This window comes from Podarcis liolepis, assembly GCF_965112155.1.
Source record: "Podarcis liolepis genome assembly, chromosome: 10".
Lineage (NCBI taxonomy): Eukaryota > Metazoa > Chordata > Lepidosauria > Squamata > Lacertidae > Podarcis > Podarcis liolepis.
This window is the reverse complement of record NC_139562.1, coordinates 46572247-46584917: the sequence shown is the minus strand read 5'-3', so window position 1 is coordinate 46584917 and position 12671 is coordinate 46572247. Positions and strand designations below refer to the sequence as shown.

The following is a 12671-nucleotide window of genomic DNA, read 5'->3' as shown; positions in this document are numbered from 1 at the left end:
ATAGAAATTCAAGGAGCTGCTGCATTGAGCAATGAAGTTGTCCATTCCTTATTTTGCAGCCTCCAGCAGGACAATACTTCTTCCTCCTGCCCTGCTTTTTCTTTTTTGCAGGCTAGTAACTTTTGTGGCCTTATTAGGCCAGTGTACATATGGGTTGAAAACCAAGTTATCAAAATTAGAAAGATAATGTAGCAGTCTTTGTTTCAGGAGTACTAAATACAGTAGGTGTACCACATTCAGCTGAGAAACCTTTTGAAGCGAGAAAGCCACCAATAATCCTTACGCAGCCCCTCAGAAATGGTGTCTGACTTGTTAGTGCTTACAGGCCCTGAGGTTTCCTGGACCATTTATTATAAAGGCAAGTTTGATGGTTGCTGGATCCAAATCCAGGACAAGAATTTGAATCTTTGCCACAAGGTGAAGTTGGTGAATACCACTACCACTCCTAGCTGCGGCCTGAAGATGTAGGCCACAACAGTCCTAGAGACAAAGTAGGTCTTCAAACAACCAGTACCAGCAAGAAAGTGGTTCAGCCTTCCTCAAACTGGTATCTTCTACAGTAGATGTTTAGGAGCTAACAATCTGGTGCTAAAACATCTGGAGGGCACCAGGTTGGGAAACTCAATGCCTAGAATACTCCATGCCTAGTTTGTGTGCTGACTGCTTTCAGACCATCAAACATGATAACTATCTTTGCCTCAGAATTACCAAGTCTGATTGACTTCCGGCAGTCCCTATTCCATATGTGTGATTCATTGCAGGACTGAAGCCACTTGTATTTAAATAGACGTGTAAGCTAATATTCAGCTAATAAGTTTTAGTTTTTGCCACCACATGAGACAATCTGGCAAATGAATGTGACAGAATTTAATCTACACACACAAACCAAACATGCATTTCTGTTCATGTTTACTCAGAAGTGATGCCCGTTGTGTTCAGTATCACTCCCAGATAAGTGTCTATAAGCGTGTATAGGGTTGCAGCATAAATATTAAGGTCCTAGAGGCAGAATGTGTGTCAGACTAGACTGGTTTGAGCTTGTATGTACGATGAATGAGCGAGCACACTTTACTGCTGCTTACCAGATGCCAAATGACTCTGCTATTACAAAATCTTTTGACAGATCCGCACAGTAAAAGGAGATTCAGGTGCATCACACAGCTCTTGAGGAGCACCTAGTCATAGATGATAATTACTATGTAAACAACCACTCACAGCAAGCTGCTGTTGCTTTCAGGCTCTTAGAGGGTAGGAATACTCATAGGATTTTGTTTTGCTGGTAAGTGGACTGGTTGATGGGAATACAGTCGTCTTGGTGGAGTTAAACATAATTCTGGGTCCATAAAATCCCCATAGTAATTAGCAGTAATTTGGTGTTTACCGTTAGTAATGACAGGGCTCTGCAGTTTGCTTTTTGTTGTGTCAGCATTTAAAGAAAAACAGGTTGTCAGACCCCACCCCACCCCAAAACAACCACCTTATTTCAGCTGGTATATGTTTTTGTAAGCTAGCTTAACATTCTGCAACCATTTCGATTATTTATTTTTATTTGATTACATTTATACTCCATCTTCCCTGCAAGGACCTGAAGGTGGCATGCAGTACATGGTTATTTCCTTCCTCGTTTTATCCTCACAACAACCCTGTGAGGTAGGTTAGGTGGAGAGACAGTGAGTGGTCTCCAAATAATTTCACTCAAGAGTACACCCCTTGAAATTAATGTGCATGGCTAAGTTAGCTCTGTTAAATTCAGTAGGTCTAAGTAAAACTTAGTTGGCTGCCACCCTGTGAACTTCATGGCAGAATGGGGATTTTTGGACACTGGTCTCCCAGTTCCTAGTGCAATAGGGGATATAAGAGAAGAGAAACCAAGGGAATTCTGTAATACTCCCATAGGAATGTCTTTCTCCAGGTGCCCTGCAGGTTATAAACAATGCTTTCAGCACCTGCTGAGCAACCAGTCTGCTCAAATAACCTAAAACGAGAGTGCTGAAGGAGCTGCCTGAGCGAAATTCTGACTTAAGATTCAGAAAGCCAAAGATAAATCAGAACAATAAGGATGCACGGGAGACACGCAAGACAGGCATGCAGTGTTGAAAGCTGAGAGTAGGCAGAAGTATCAAGGGCAGGTGCCAAGCTAGGGATAAGCAGGGGAGGAGCTGGATCTGTTTCTGTGCACGCTGTTGATTAATACATTAATGAGTGTTACTCTGTGTTTCATCACTAAGTGACTTACAGCTGAATTGTGTCAGCTGCCTCCACAGAGAAATATTGTGCTTCAGGTGATGGCAGGTGATATGGGAAAGCTCTCTAGACTTTGGAACTACGAGCTGCTTTGCTCCTGGAAGTGTGACTGCTTGGTGTTTCAGTCATTGCAACATGCACATCTCAATTCACTCTAATCCCAGTTCACTCAATTCACTGAGGGCCTTCTGGCGGTTCTCTCACTGCGAGAAGTGAGGTTACAGGGAACCAGGCAGAGGGCCTTCTTGGTAGTGGTGCCCACCCTATGGAACACCCTCCCTTCAGATGTCAAGGAAATAAAACAACTATCTGACTTTTAGAAGACATCTGGGCAGTCCTGTTTAGGGAAGTTTTTAATGTTCGATGTTTTATCGTGTTTTTAATATTCTGCTGGGAGCTGCCCAGAGTGGCTGGGGAAACCCAGCCAGATGGGCGGGGTATGTGTTTGTGTATATATATTATTTTTTTTTTTTATAAAAATTTTATTGGTTTTACAGAGTTTTTTTAAAAACAAAAAACAAACAAACACTTAAAAAGACAAACATACACGTATAGTTTCAAACATATTTTCATAAACCTCTTTTCTTGGACTTCCCCATACCCCCCCTTTCTGCATCCCAATGTCCATAATCTCGTAGCAACTCCCAATTGTTACTTTCCAACCTCTGTCATCTTAGTCCTCTTTGTGTTCTGACCTTATATCACTGTACCCCTTTGTTTCTGAAAACCACAACATTTTAACATTCATTAAGTTTATAGTAGTCCTTAAGATAACTTTTAAATTTTCTCCATTCTTCTTCCACCGTCTCTTTTCGTTGGTCACGGATTCTGCCTGTCATCTCGGCCAATGTCATATAGTCCATCACTTTCATCTGCCATTCTTCCAGAGTGGGTAAATCTTGTGTCTTCCAATACTTTGCGATGAGTATTCTTGCTGCTGTTGTAGCGTACATAAAAAAAGTTCTATCCTTCTTTGTCACCAGTTGGCCGACAATGCCCAAGAGAAAGGCCTCTGGTTTTTTAGGAAAAGTACATTTAAGTACCTTTTTCATTTCATTATAGATCGTTTCCCAGAAGGCCTTAATCTTCGGGCATGTCCACCAAAGGTGGTAGAAGGTACCTTCAGTCTCGTTTGTGTATATATATTATACACATATAATTAAGTTTGGACCAATGAGGCCAGTATCCACAGAGCTTGACAACAGTAGAGTGTGTGTGTGGGGGGGGGAAGAGATGGAGGAAAATAATTTGAGTCTTTAGTTTTATAATTTCTCCTCTACCCTGTTGGGTGTTTCAATTGTGTTTGAAAAGAAATGAAAAATAAAATATGTTTTAATGGCAACAGCATTCCTAATGGTTTAATTTTAGGTGGTCTCGTGTAATCAAAGACATACTTAGCACTCGGTTGCTACAGAAATATGAGTGCCAAATAAAGGTTTCCAGATGCTAATGTGTGTTTGTGTGCCAGATTTCAGGATGAAACTGTAGTGGGAAATGCAAAGCACGTGTTTGTTTTTCCCCCTTTCCAGTCTGTATGAAGGGGATAAATCCACCACGTTCTCCTACTAGATGTATTTCATGCACTTCCAGGCCAAACTAGATTGGAGCTGCCACCCGTTTCGTGTCTCGTTTCTCTTGCTTCCTTGTACGTACAGTGGTACCATGGGTTAAGTACTTCATTCGTTCCAGAGGGTCCGTTCTTAACCTGAAACTGTTCTTAACCTGAAGCACCACTTTAGCTAATTGGGCCTCCTGCTGCCACCGCGCCGCTGGAGCACAATTTTTATTCTCATCCTGAAGCAACGTTCTTAACCTGAGGTACTATTTCTGGGTCAGTGGAGTCTGTAACCTGAAGTGTATGTAACCTGAAGCATATGTAACCCGAGGTACCACTGTAATTACAAACAGCGTGTGACATTCATTGCACTATGCATTCCTCTGCCCTCCTCTGCAAATGATATGAGGAAAGGAACCATGCAGTGCAATGGCATGTCACATGTTGTTTGTGTTAGATGTTATAAAGAAGTGAGGAAGAAGAGATGTGGAGCTCTGTGTCTCTTAAAACATCTAGTTGGCACTTGCACTTCTTCAGTACCAACCCATTTTTCTTAAGACCATAAACCACTCACCATTTGTTTATTATCATTTTAACCTAGCCTTTTTTCCATGATAGGACTCAAAAGGTATAGCTCAAAAGCACTAAAAACTACATAAAACAGAATCTGAAATTTCCTTTGAAAGCTGACAAAGAAAAAATAAAAATAACAACCATAATCCCCCCATCAAAAGTAAGAGATTTCCAGACCTATTAAAACATGAATAAAGCTTGAGAAGTGAACTCACTGGAAACCATTCTAGAATGAAACCAGTCCTGACTCCTGCGGGATAAAAATAAGAGTAAGTTCAACAAAATCCTCTGGGAGGGCTCTCCACAAATTGGGAGAACAAATTCTATTCCCCATAGCCACCAAACAAACTTCATTGGCTATGGTACTCAAAACAGGACTTTGGGGGATGACCAGAACACACAAGGGAATTTATAAAAAAATTCCTTCCAGTAGCACCTTAAAGACCAACTAAGTTAGTTCTTGGTATGAGCTTTCGTGTGCATGCACACTTCTTCAGATACACTGAAACAGAAGTTGCCAGATCCTTCTATATAGTGAGAAGGTGGGGAGGGGTATTAGTCAGAAGGGTGGTGGGAATGGGAGATTGGCAGATAGCTGAGATGAGCCTGTTGACGACTGCAATAGGTCTTACAGGAAAAGGCAAGGGGTGAGAAGGTGAGAAATGGCTTAGTCATGTATAATGAGATAAGAATCCAATGTCTTTGTTCAGACCAGGTCTCTCCATGGTTTTAAGTTTGGTAATGAGTTGCAATTCAGCAGCTTCTCTTTCCAGTCTAAGGGAATTTATGTTCATTTAAAAGATGTTCCTTAAAGTTTAAAACCAGCACTTTTAATCACGCCTGGGAACTAACTGGGAACCAGTGAGGTCTTTCTAACACAAATGCAACGTGTTTCCTATGACCAGCCCCAGTGAACTTTTTTCCCCTTGAGGCCATATTCTGAGTGTGCTAGCATATTATAATGTGATTCTTGCTCAGTGGTGTAGTGTACAGTGTGGTAAAAGTATAATGCAGTGCCTTCATGATTTTATAAAATATTATTTGCAGGGAGGGTTGCTGCATTTATACTTAATTTGTCACCTTCTGTGTGTTTCTTTCCAGAGATCCGAGCTCAGCTGATAGAGCAACAGAAATGTCTGGAGCAGCAGACGGAGATGAGGGTGCAACTTCTTCAAGACCTGCAAGATTTCTTTCGCAAAAAAGCGGAAATAGAGACTGAATATTCTCGCAATTTAGAAAAATTAGCAGAAAGGTTCATGGCGAAAACAAGAAGTACTAAGGACCATCAACAATACAAGTGAGCCAAGAAACCTTATACACTCAATAGCCCAGTTCAGCTATTGTAAAGTCTGATAAGCCGTGGTTCATTGGAGTGGGCACGAGCTATGTGCCTGCCCACCTTCCTGCCCACCTGGCTTTGGCAAATATATCCTGGTTTCCTTTAAAAAAATAAATCAGTTTCTTATGATGTCATAGAATTGTAGAGTTGGAGGGGACCCAGAGAATCCTCTAGTCCAGCCCCTTGCAAAGCAGGAATCATAACTAAATAGTCTCTGACAGACGGCCATCTAACCTCTGTTTAAAAACCTTAAGTGAAGGAGAGGTAGTTGTTTGTTCTATTACCAAACAGCTCTTGCTGTGAAAAAGTTCTTCTTAATGTTTAGCTGGAATCCCGAAATGAGGAAACTGTTTTAAGGGCTCCTTCCACTGTGAAATGAAGACTGTATTCTGGTTACATATCCTAGTTTGGAGGGAGACTTTAAACCAGTGTCACAGGAAACCGGTTAAAGAAACCACAATCTATTGGGTAAAACCAGGCAGGCAAGGAGGAAGTGTGCAGGCATGTGACCTATGCTTAGTCCAATTGGATCAAGACCATGATATTTCAATGTCGTTTAAGTGCTTTTTTCTTAAAATGAAATTACTTGGGGATCAGTTGTTTTTTGTTGGAGGGAGGAGTCAGTTTTATATAGTATTAAAACAGCAGTATGCATTTATTTGTATTCTGATTTTTAATGTGTGTGATTACCATAGAATTGGTTGGTCCTCCTGATAACTCTGGGAGGTATCTGTGATTGTCATTTGAGAGAAGGAGATATGAGGTAGAAAGATAGTGACTGATGCCGTTCTGTGAGTTTATTGATCACTAAACAATGATCCAAATACTGAATCCCCAAGGTTCCTGTCAGCCAGATCCACCCAACCATCTCTTGCACTAAGCCGGGCAAGTGGGTAGATTGGGCAGCTCAGCTGAGTAAGACAGCTGACTACCACCAATGCAGTAATGCAAACATCCACTTCATCACACACATCTTTCCACCATCAAACATGTGGGCAGGGCAGGAGTGCCATCAGCAGGATGCCTGACAGCAATAGTCAGTGGAAGGTGCCGAAATAGGGTGTTTCACAGGTGGAACTGATCTGGTCTGGGATGGTTGGCTCTCAAGTCAGTCACGCTGCCATTATTCATTGGCATGATGGCCAATCTGGGCCTGATCACGGCAGCAGCTCAAGGCCGGGGCAGCTATGTTACTGCTTCTACTTCGGCAAATGTGGCAGTGGCCCTGTCACTCTCATAAAGCCCTGGTGGGTGTCATGGGGTTAAGTTTAGATTGCATCCTAAACACCATCTAATTGACTGTGCTAGCTGTATCTGCTGGCTGTAATTTAGGTAGTACATAAATTTACAACATTTCCATTAACCAAAGCACTATTTCTGCAGTAATTCTATAGCCAGGTTGTTGGGAAGTGGTGTAGTGAATGGGACCATTAGTTCCCTCCATGAAATCAGAGTGTAGAAAGCAGAAGCATGAAACAATTGTGTGTCTTTTTGTGCTCCTTTTCATTCATACTATTAGTCTTTCCACCTGATGTGACCTGCTTTCCACAAAGAAGCGTGGTGACATCCTGTCCCCGAGATATGTCCTTGTTTCCAGTTGCACGCTACAACGTTCAACTGGAAGCATCGTACTTTGTTGTGTGGTGACTTTCTGCATGAATATGAATGATGCTGGCAAATGGAGTGTCATTTAAATGGTTATATCTTTAAAAATACATACCGTATTTTTCGGTCTATAGGACGCACCTTTTCCCCTTCAAAAATGAAGGGGAAATGTGTGTGCGTCCTATGGAGCGAAGACGCCATAGCCCCACAACCCTCTCCCTGCTGGAAAGGTGAAGTGCGGCTATGGCAGGAGCCTCTTTAGCCGCGCGCCACCTCTCCAGCCGGGAGAGTGCGCGCGGGGCTAAAGAAGCCATAGAAGCTTTCTGCTGCTCCCCGACCTGCTCTTTGGGGCTGGTGGTGGGCTTCCCCCCGCCAGCCCCAAAGAACAGGTCGAAAGGAACCTGAAGCCGCCTGAAGGCGACTGAATGCACATTAAATGGCACCTTGTTTTAGAGGGGGAAAACAAGAGGGGGGAAATTCTCCCCCTCTCTGCGCAGCGCCTCCTGCCGCTTCGCTGAAGGGGCGCTGGGCAGAGAGGGGGAGATTTTTTTTCTCTTTTTCTCCCCCCTCTAAAACAAGGTGCGTCCTATTGTCCAGTGCGTCCTATGGTACGAAAAGTACAGTACTTTTGTTTTATTACTAATGTAATAGACAACCCCTGTCAAGTAAATCTGAGATTCTTAACATTTCCTGGTTGAGGACAACCATGAAAGATTAGAATCTCCACCACCCTTAAATAATGCATTGTAATAATCCCTTTTGCAATCCTGCAGTCGCCCTGATGTTCACTGTCAGTGGTTGCTTAAAGAGCGTTAAGAAATTATTACTGCATATAGTAATACAATTCTGGATATGTTTCCTTAAGTTACCCATTCCTTAATGTACTTATACAGATAAATGGTTGTAATGTTCTTATTGATACTGGTAGTAAATACAAATGATGTAAAATATCTGTACTCAACAGGAAAGACCAGAATCTGCTGTCTCCAGTAAATTGCTGGTATTTGCTCCTCAACCAAGTGAGACGGGAAAGCAAAGATCATGCAACCTTGAGTGATATCTACCTGAACAATGTCATCATGCGATTTATGCAGATAAGTGAAGATTCCACAAGGATGTTCAAGAAGGTATTGTATTTTGATCGCTCGGGTTTTGTCTTGGTGTTGTCAGCACCACGCTGTAACCAACTGAGCTATCCAGGTAGTTTATGAGAGCAATCCTGGCCCCTAGATCCCAGCTGGAGGGAATCAGCATGGGGTTGGAGCCTGTGAGTAGCTGGGTGCTTCTATTCTAGAGGCCACATTTACACCCATGGAAAGAAAGCTCCACAGGCACAGATCAATAATAATAATAATATTTTATTAATACCCCGCCCTCCCCAGCCAAGACCGGGCTCAGGGCGGCTAACACCAGGTAAAACCAATTGATTAAAATACAACTTAAAAACAAGATTAAGTACAACATTAAAATGCAGCCTCATTTCAGTAGAAACTGAAATCAAAAACTATTTGGGGATGAAAACGTCAAATCTTCACCAAGGCCAACTATCCAGACTGGTCCTACGTGGGCCAGAAAAAAGCCAGGGAAGTCCCCAAATAGGAGTTCCATCGCAGAAGGAGAAAGGAAAAAGGAAAGAGGGGAAGGGATCAAGTTGATTCCAAGCCAAAGGCCAGGCGGAACAACTCTGTCTTACGAGCTATCTACTGCTATTAGCTTATCCAAACCTCCTTCGTTCCCTGCAAAGCCCAACCTGAATCTACCATAATTTTTTTTAAAAAACCGACTGCAAAAAGATATGCAAAACGTACTGTCTAAAAAAGAAATGTGTGACTGGTGTTAGCTGACAGGGCTTAGGAAACCATCCACCACTTCACTCTTCCCCCCAGTTTTAAGAGTGCTGTGCCCTAAAGCAATTCTATACATGTTTCCTCAGATGTAAGCCCTTCTGAGTTGAGTGAGACTTAATCCTAGGTAAGCATGTGTGGGATTGCAGCCTAAAATACATAATTTTTCAATGAATACTGTGCAGGAGGATGTAATATCCTCCATTATGATATTACTGTCTCACTGACAGCATTTCTTACTGTAAATGTAGACCATAAAGTGCTTTTCGTGGTGAAGGTTTTTCTTAAATACAGGAAGGGTTAAAAATAAGCCCTACGCTTTGTTATTAAGAGAAGGTATTTGTCGTCTTCACAATAGGGAGGGAAGTTCATAGATTCAACCTACCAAAGTAGAATAATACTCTATTCTTCTTAAACTACTTGAAAGAGATTCCATTTGTAGAGAATTGAGAAAAAACTGGTTGAAGCAAGAAACCTCCATTCTGTGCTATAAGCTTACTGGCTGGGGCAGCCCAGTCAGATGGGCAGGGTGCGAATTATTATTATTATTATTATTATTATTATTATTATTATTACTACTACTACTACTACTACTACTAGGTACGCGGGTGGCGCTGTGGGTTAAATCACAGAGCCTAGAACTTGCCGATCAGAAGGTCAGCAGTTTGAATCCCCGCGACGGGGTGAGCTCCCCTTGCTCAGTCCCTGCTCCTGCCAACCTAGCAGTTCGAAAGCACGTCAAAGTGCAAGTAGATAAATAGGTACCACTCCGGCAGGAAGGTAAACGGCGTTTCCGTGCGCTGCTCTGGTTCGCCAGAAGCGGCTTAGTCATGCTGGCCACATGACCTGGAAGCTGTACGTCGGTTCCCTTGGCCAATAAAATGAGATTAGCGCCACAACCCCAGAGTCAGTCACGACTGGACCTAATGGTCAGGGGTCCCTTTACCTTACCTTACTACTACTACTACAAGCTTCAGCTGCTCTTTCTTGTCCAGATGACAATATATTAAACTATTATGGGTTTTCTACAGTCTGTATATGTTGTCCTCAGGGCCAGACCAGACCAGATGGTAAATACACATTTTCTGATTTGATTATAAAATGGGTTGAGGGTGTGTGTGCCCATTTTTCACTAAATGGACCATGTGGTGGATGGGTGTGAAGTCTCTCTTAAATCAACATAATCCTGCTGCTTGAAGATGTACCCCCTCCCTCATTGCCGAGAGCCACATTGGGAGACAATACTAGTCTGAAAAGAGGGATAAAAATATAATAAAATTATGTGGCAGAGTGAAATGCCTGAGGCAAAGAGAATGAATTGCTCTAAAATGGGGATCTTCAGTTCTGTGCTCCATTGCAGCTACACAACATAGCGAAGTACAACACTCTTCTTTGTATTCCAAAGAAAGAAGAAGAAACATATGTGCCTAGCCTCTCTGAATTGGGGCATTTTATTTTATTTTATTTCTGTGTTATAATTAGGAGATACGGTAGTTAGCTATTAATTGTGTTTTTTGCAAAACTTGCAGCAAGGTCAGAGGAACCTCTGCCATATCACAAGCTTAGATGCCTTCCAGCATGTTGCCTTTTATATTATTCTGTTTTCTCTGCAAACTAAAGAAGTATTTTTAGATGATGGCATGTCCATCAGCCATATAACTATAGCCTAGTTTTTGAAGATATTTTTGGCTTTCCATTTTTATACAGAAGAGATGGCAGAGCAAGCACTGATTGGGCATTTTCAGTGGGCTTTCCAGCTGTCAGAAGATCAGCCTTTTAAAAATCCACCCTGCTTCTCCCTTCAGCTACATGTAAATTACTCCATAGCTGAAAGTCAGACTTACATTGCATGCACCATCTGTCTGTACTCCACGTTTCTTGCCTTCCTGATTACGGTTTCCTAACAGCATTTGGAATATATAATCCAATGCAAAATAATATTTACATGTCAAGGGCTGCCGTACTATGCATTAAACATCAGGGCACTCAGCAGGATTTACTTCTGAGTAAGCATGCATAGGATTGTGGTATAAATCAGACAAAAAGTTACACTGCAGAATAGCTTTTAGTTCACACTTAATGCTGCTTATTTGCCTGTTAAGGCATCTAATGTTGTTCCTTGGCATGGGAGATAAAACAGCTATATAATCACTTCACATTTAATTTAATTAGAATAAGCTCTCCTTTCAATTAAGATGTTTACCACAGTTGCACTATTAATTCTATGTCAGTGATAAACATTTCTCTCTCTCTCTCTCTCTCTCTCTCTCTTTTTTAAAGGATTAATTAGATTAAATCTGTCTCTACTCTCTGATTAGGATCAGGGGGAAGAGACGTTCGTTCCATTTGCTGTCTTGCCAGGAATTCTGTGAGGTGTACAGTGGCTATTGGATCCAGTTAGCTGGAAACACTGGCCTTTGTTTTTCATCATGAATGCCAAGTAGGTATTTGTGAAAGCTTTTTAGGCCATCTAAAAGTCAATAAAACTTTTTTTTTAAACTCAATTTCTCCTTCAGCTTTTAGGTCATGTACAAGCTCAAGGATATCTTAACTCAAAGGCAGTGTTACAGTACAATGCATGTGATCTTTTGAATCTCTGCTGTTGGTAGTGTTTGAGATTACTGGGCCCAGGAACTTGCTTTCATTGGTTAGAATTGAAATACACCTGCAAAAAGAAAAGCAGAGAAGGAAAAGGGTAGATGATGCTCAGAGTTAAAACTGTCTTGTCAGCAGGGCACAGGATCAGTGGTGCATCTTTTGATATGCCAAGCTTAAAGATAGTCAGGTGCTGTTCAGAGTTGTATTCAGAGAACTTGTATCTGTATTGAAGATGCTGTAAAAAACACCCAAGAATAGCTTTTACTGTTTAGGTCAGGCATAGGCCAACTCGGCCCTCCAGATGTTTTGGGACTACAACTCCCATTATCTCTAGCTAACAGGACCAGTCTTTCAGCCTCACTCACCTCACAGAGTGTTTGTTGTGGGGGAGGAAGGTAAAGGAAAATGTTAGCTGCTTTGAGACTCCTTAGGGTAGTGATAAAGCGGGATATCAAATCCAAACTCTTCTAGTCTCAAAACATCTGGAGGGCCGAGTTTGCCTATGCCTGGTTTAGGTCACAGTGGCCTAGAAATCCACTATGTGTAGTCTTTTCCCCCACTGTCAGACAAGAGAAAGGCTTCCAATATTAGGCACCTGGATTCCCAGATTTCCCATTTTGCTGTACTAGTGCCTTTGAATTGAAGTGACTCTCCAGGGTTTTGATATATTCAGCAACAGCTAGTGAATTGGGGGGCACAATATGGTCCTAGCTGCTACCACTTGCTTTGCTCACTGAGGGTGGCCAGGGTGTTGGAAGACACTGGGAGTGGGTCACTGTGCAGGTGGCATGGCTGCCGCCTGGTGCCCTCATTCGAAAGAGGCAGGGAGGCAGAGCATCAGAAAGGTGCACATAAACATTACTTTGCATCTCGGGCTTCCTCTCTTCTCACATCCAAGCTGGGGACAGCCATT

At 42.2% G+C, this 12671-nt stretch overlaps 1 protein-coding gene across 3 annotated transcripts in view; it reads left to right on the top strand.

Moving 5' to 3' along the window:
• SRGAP1 (SLIT-ROBO Rho GTPase activating protein 1) overlaps positions 1–12671 on the top strand; it is a 116717-nt gene that overhangs the window by 58644 nt on the left and 45402 nt on the right. For all 3 annotated transcript variants that reach the window (XM_083463390.1, XM_083463392.1, XM_083463391.1), the window contains 2 exons: positions 5474–5669; positions 8281–8443. In XM_083463390.1, the coding sequence (XP_083319516.1) occupies positions 5474–5669; positions 8281–8443 (359 nt within the window). The remainder of the gene's footprint in view (positions 1–5473; positions 5670–8280; positions 8444–12671) is intronic.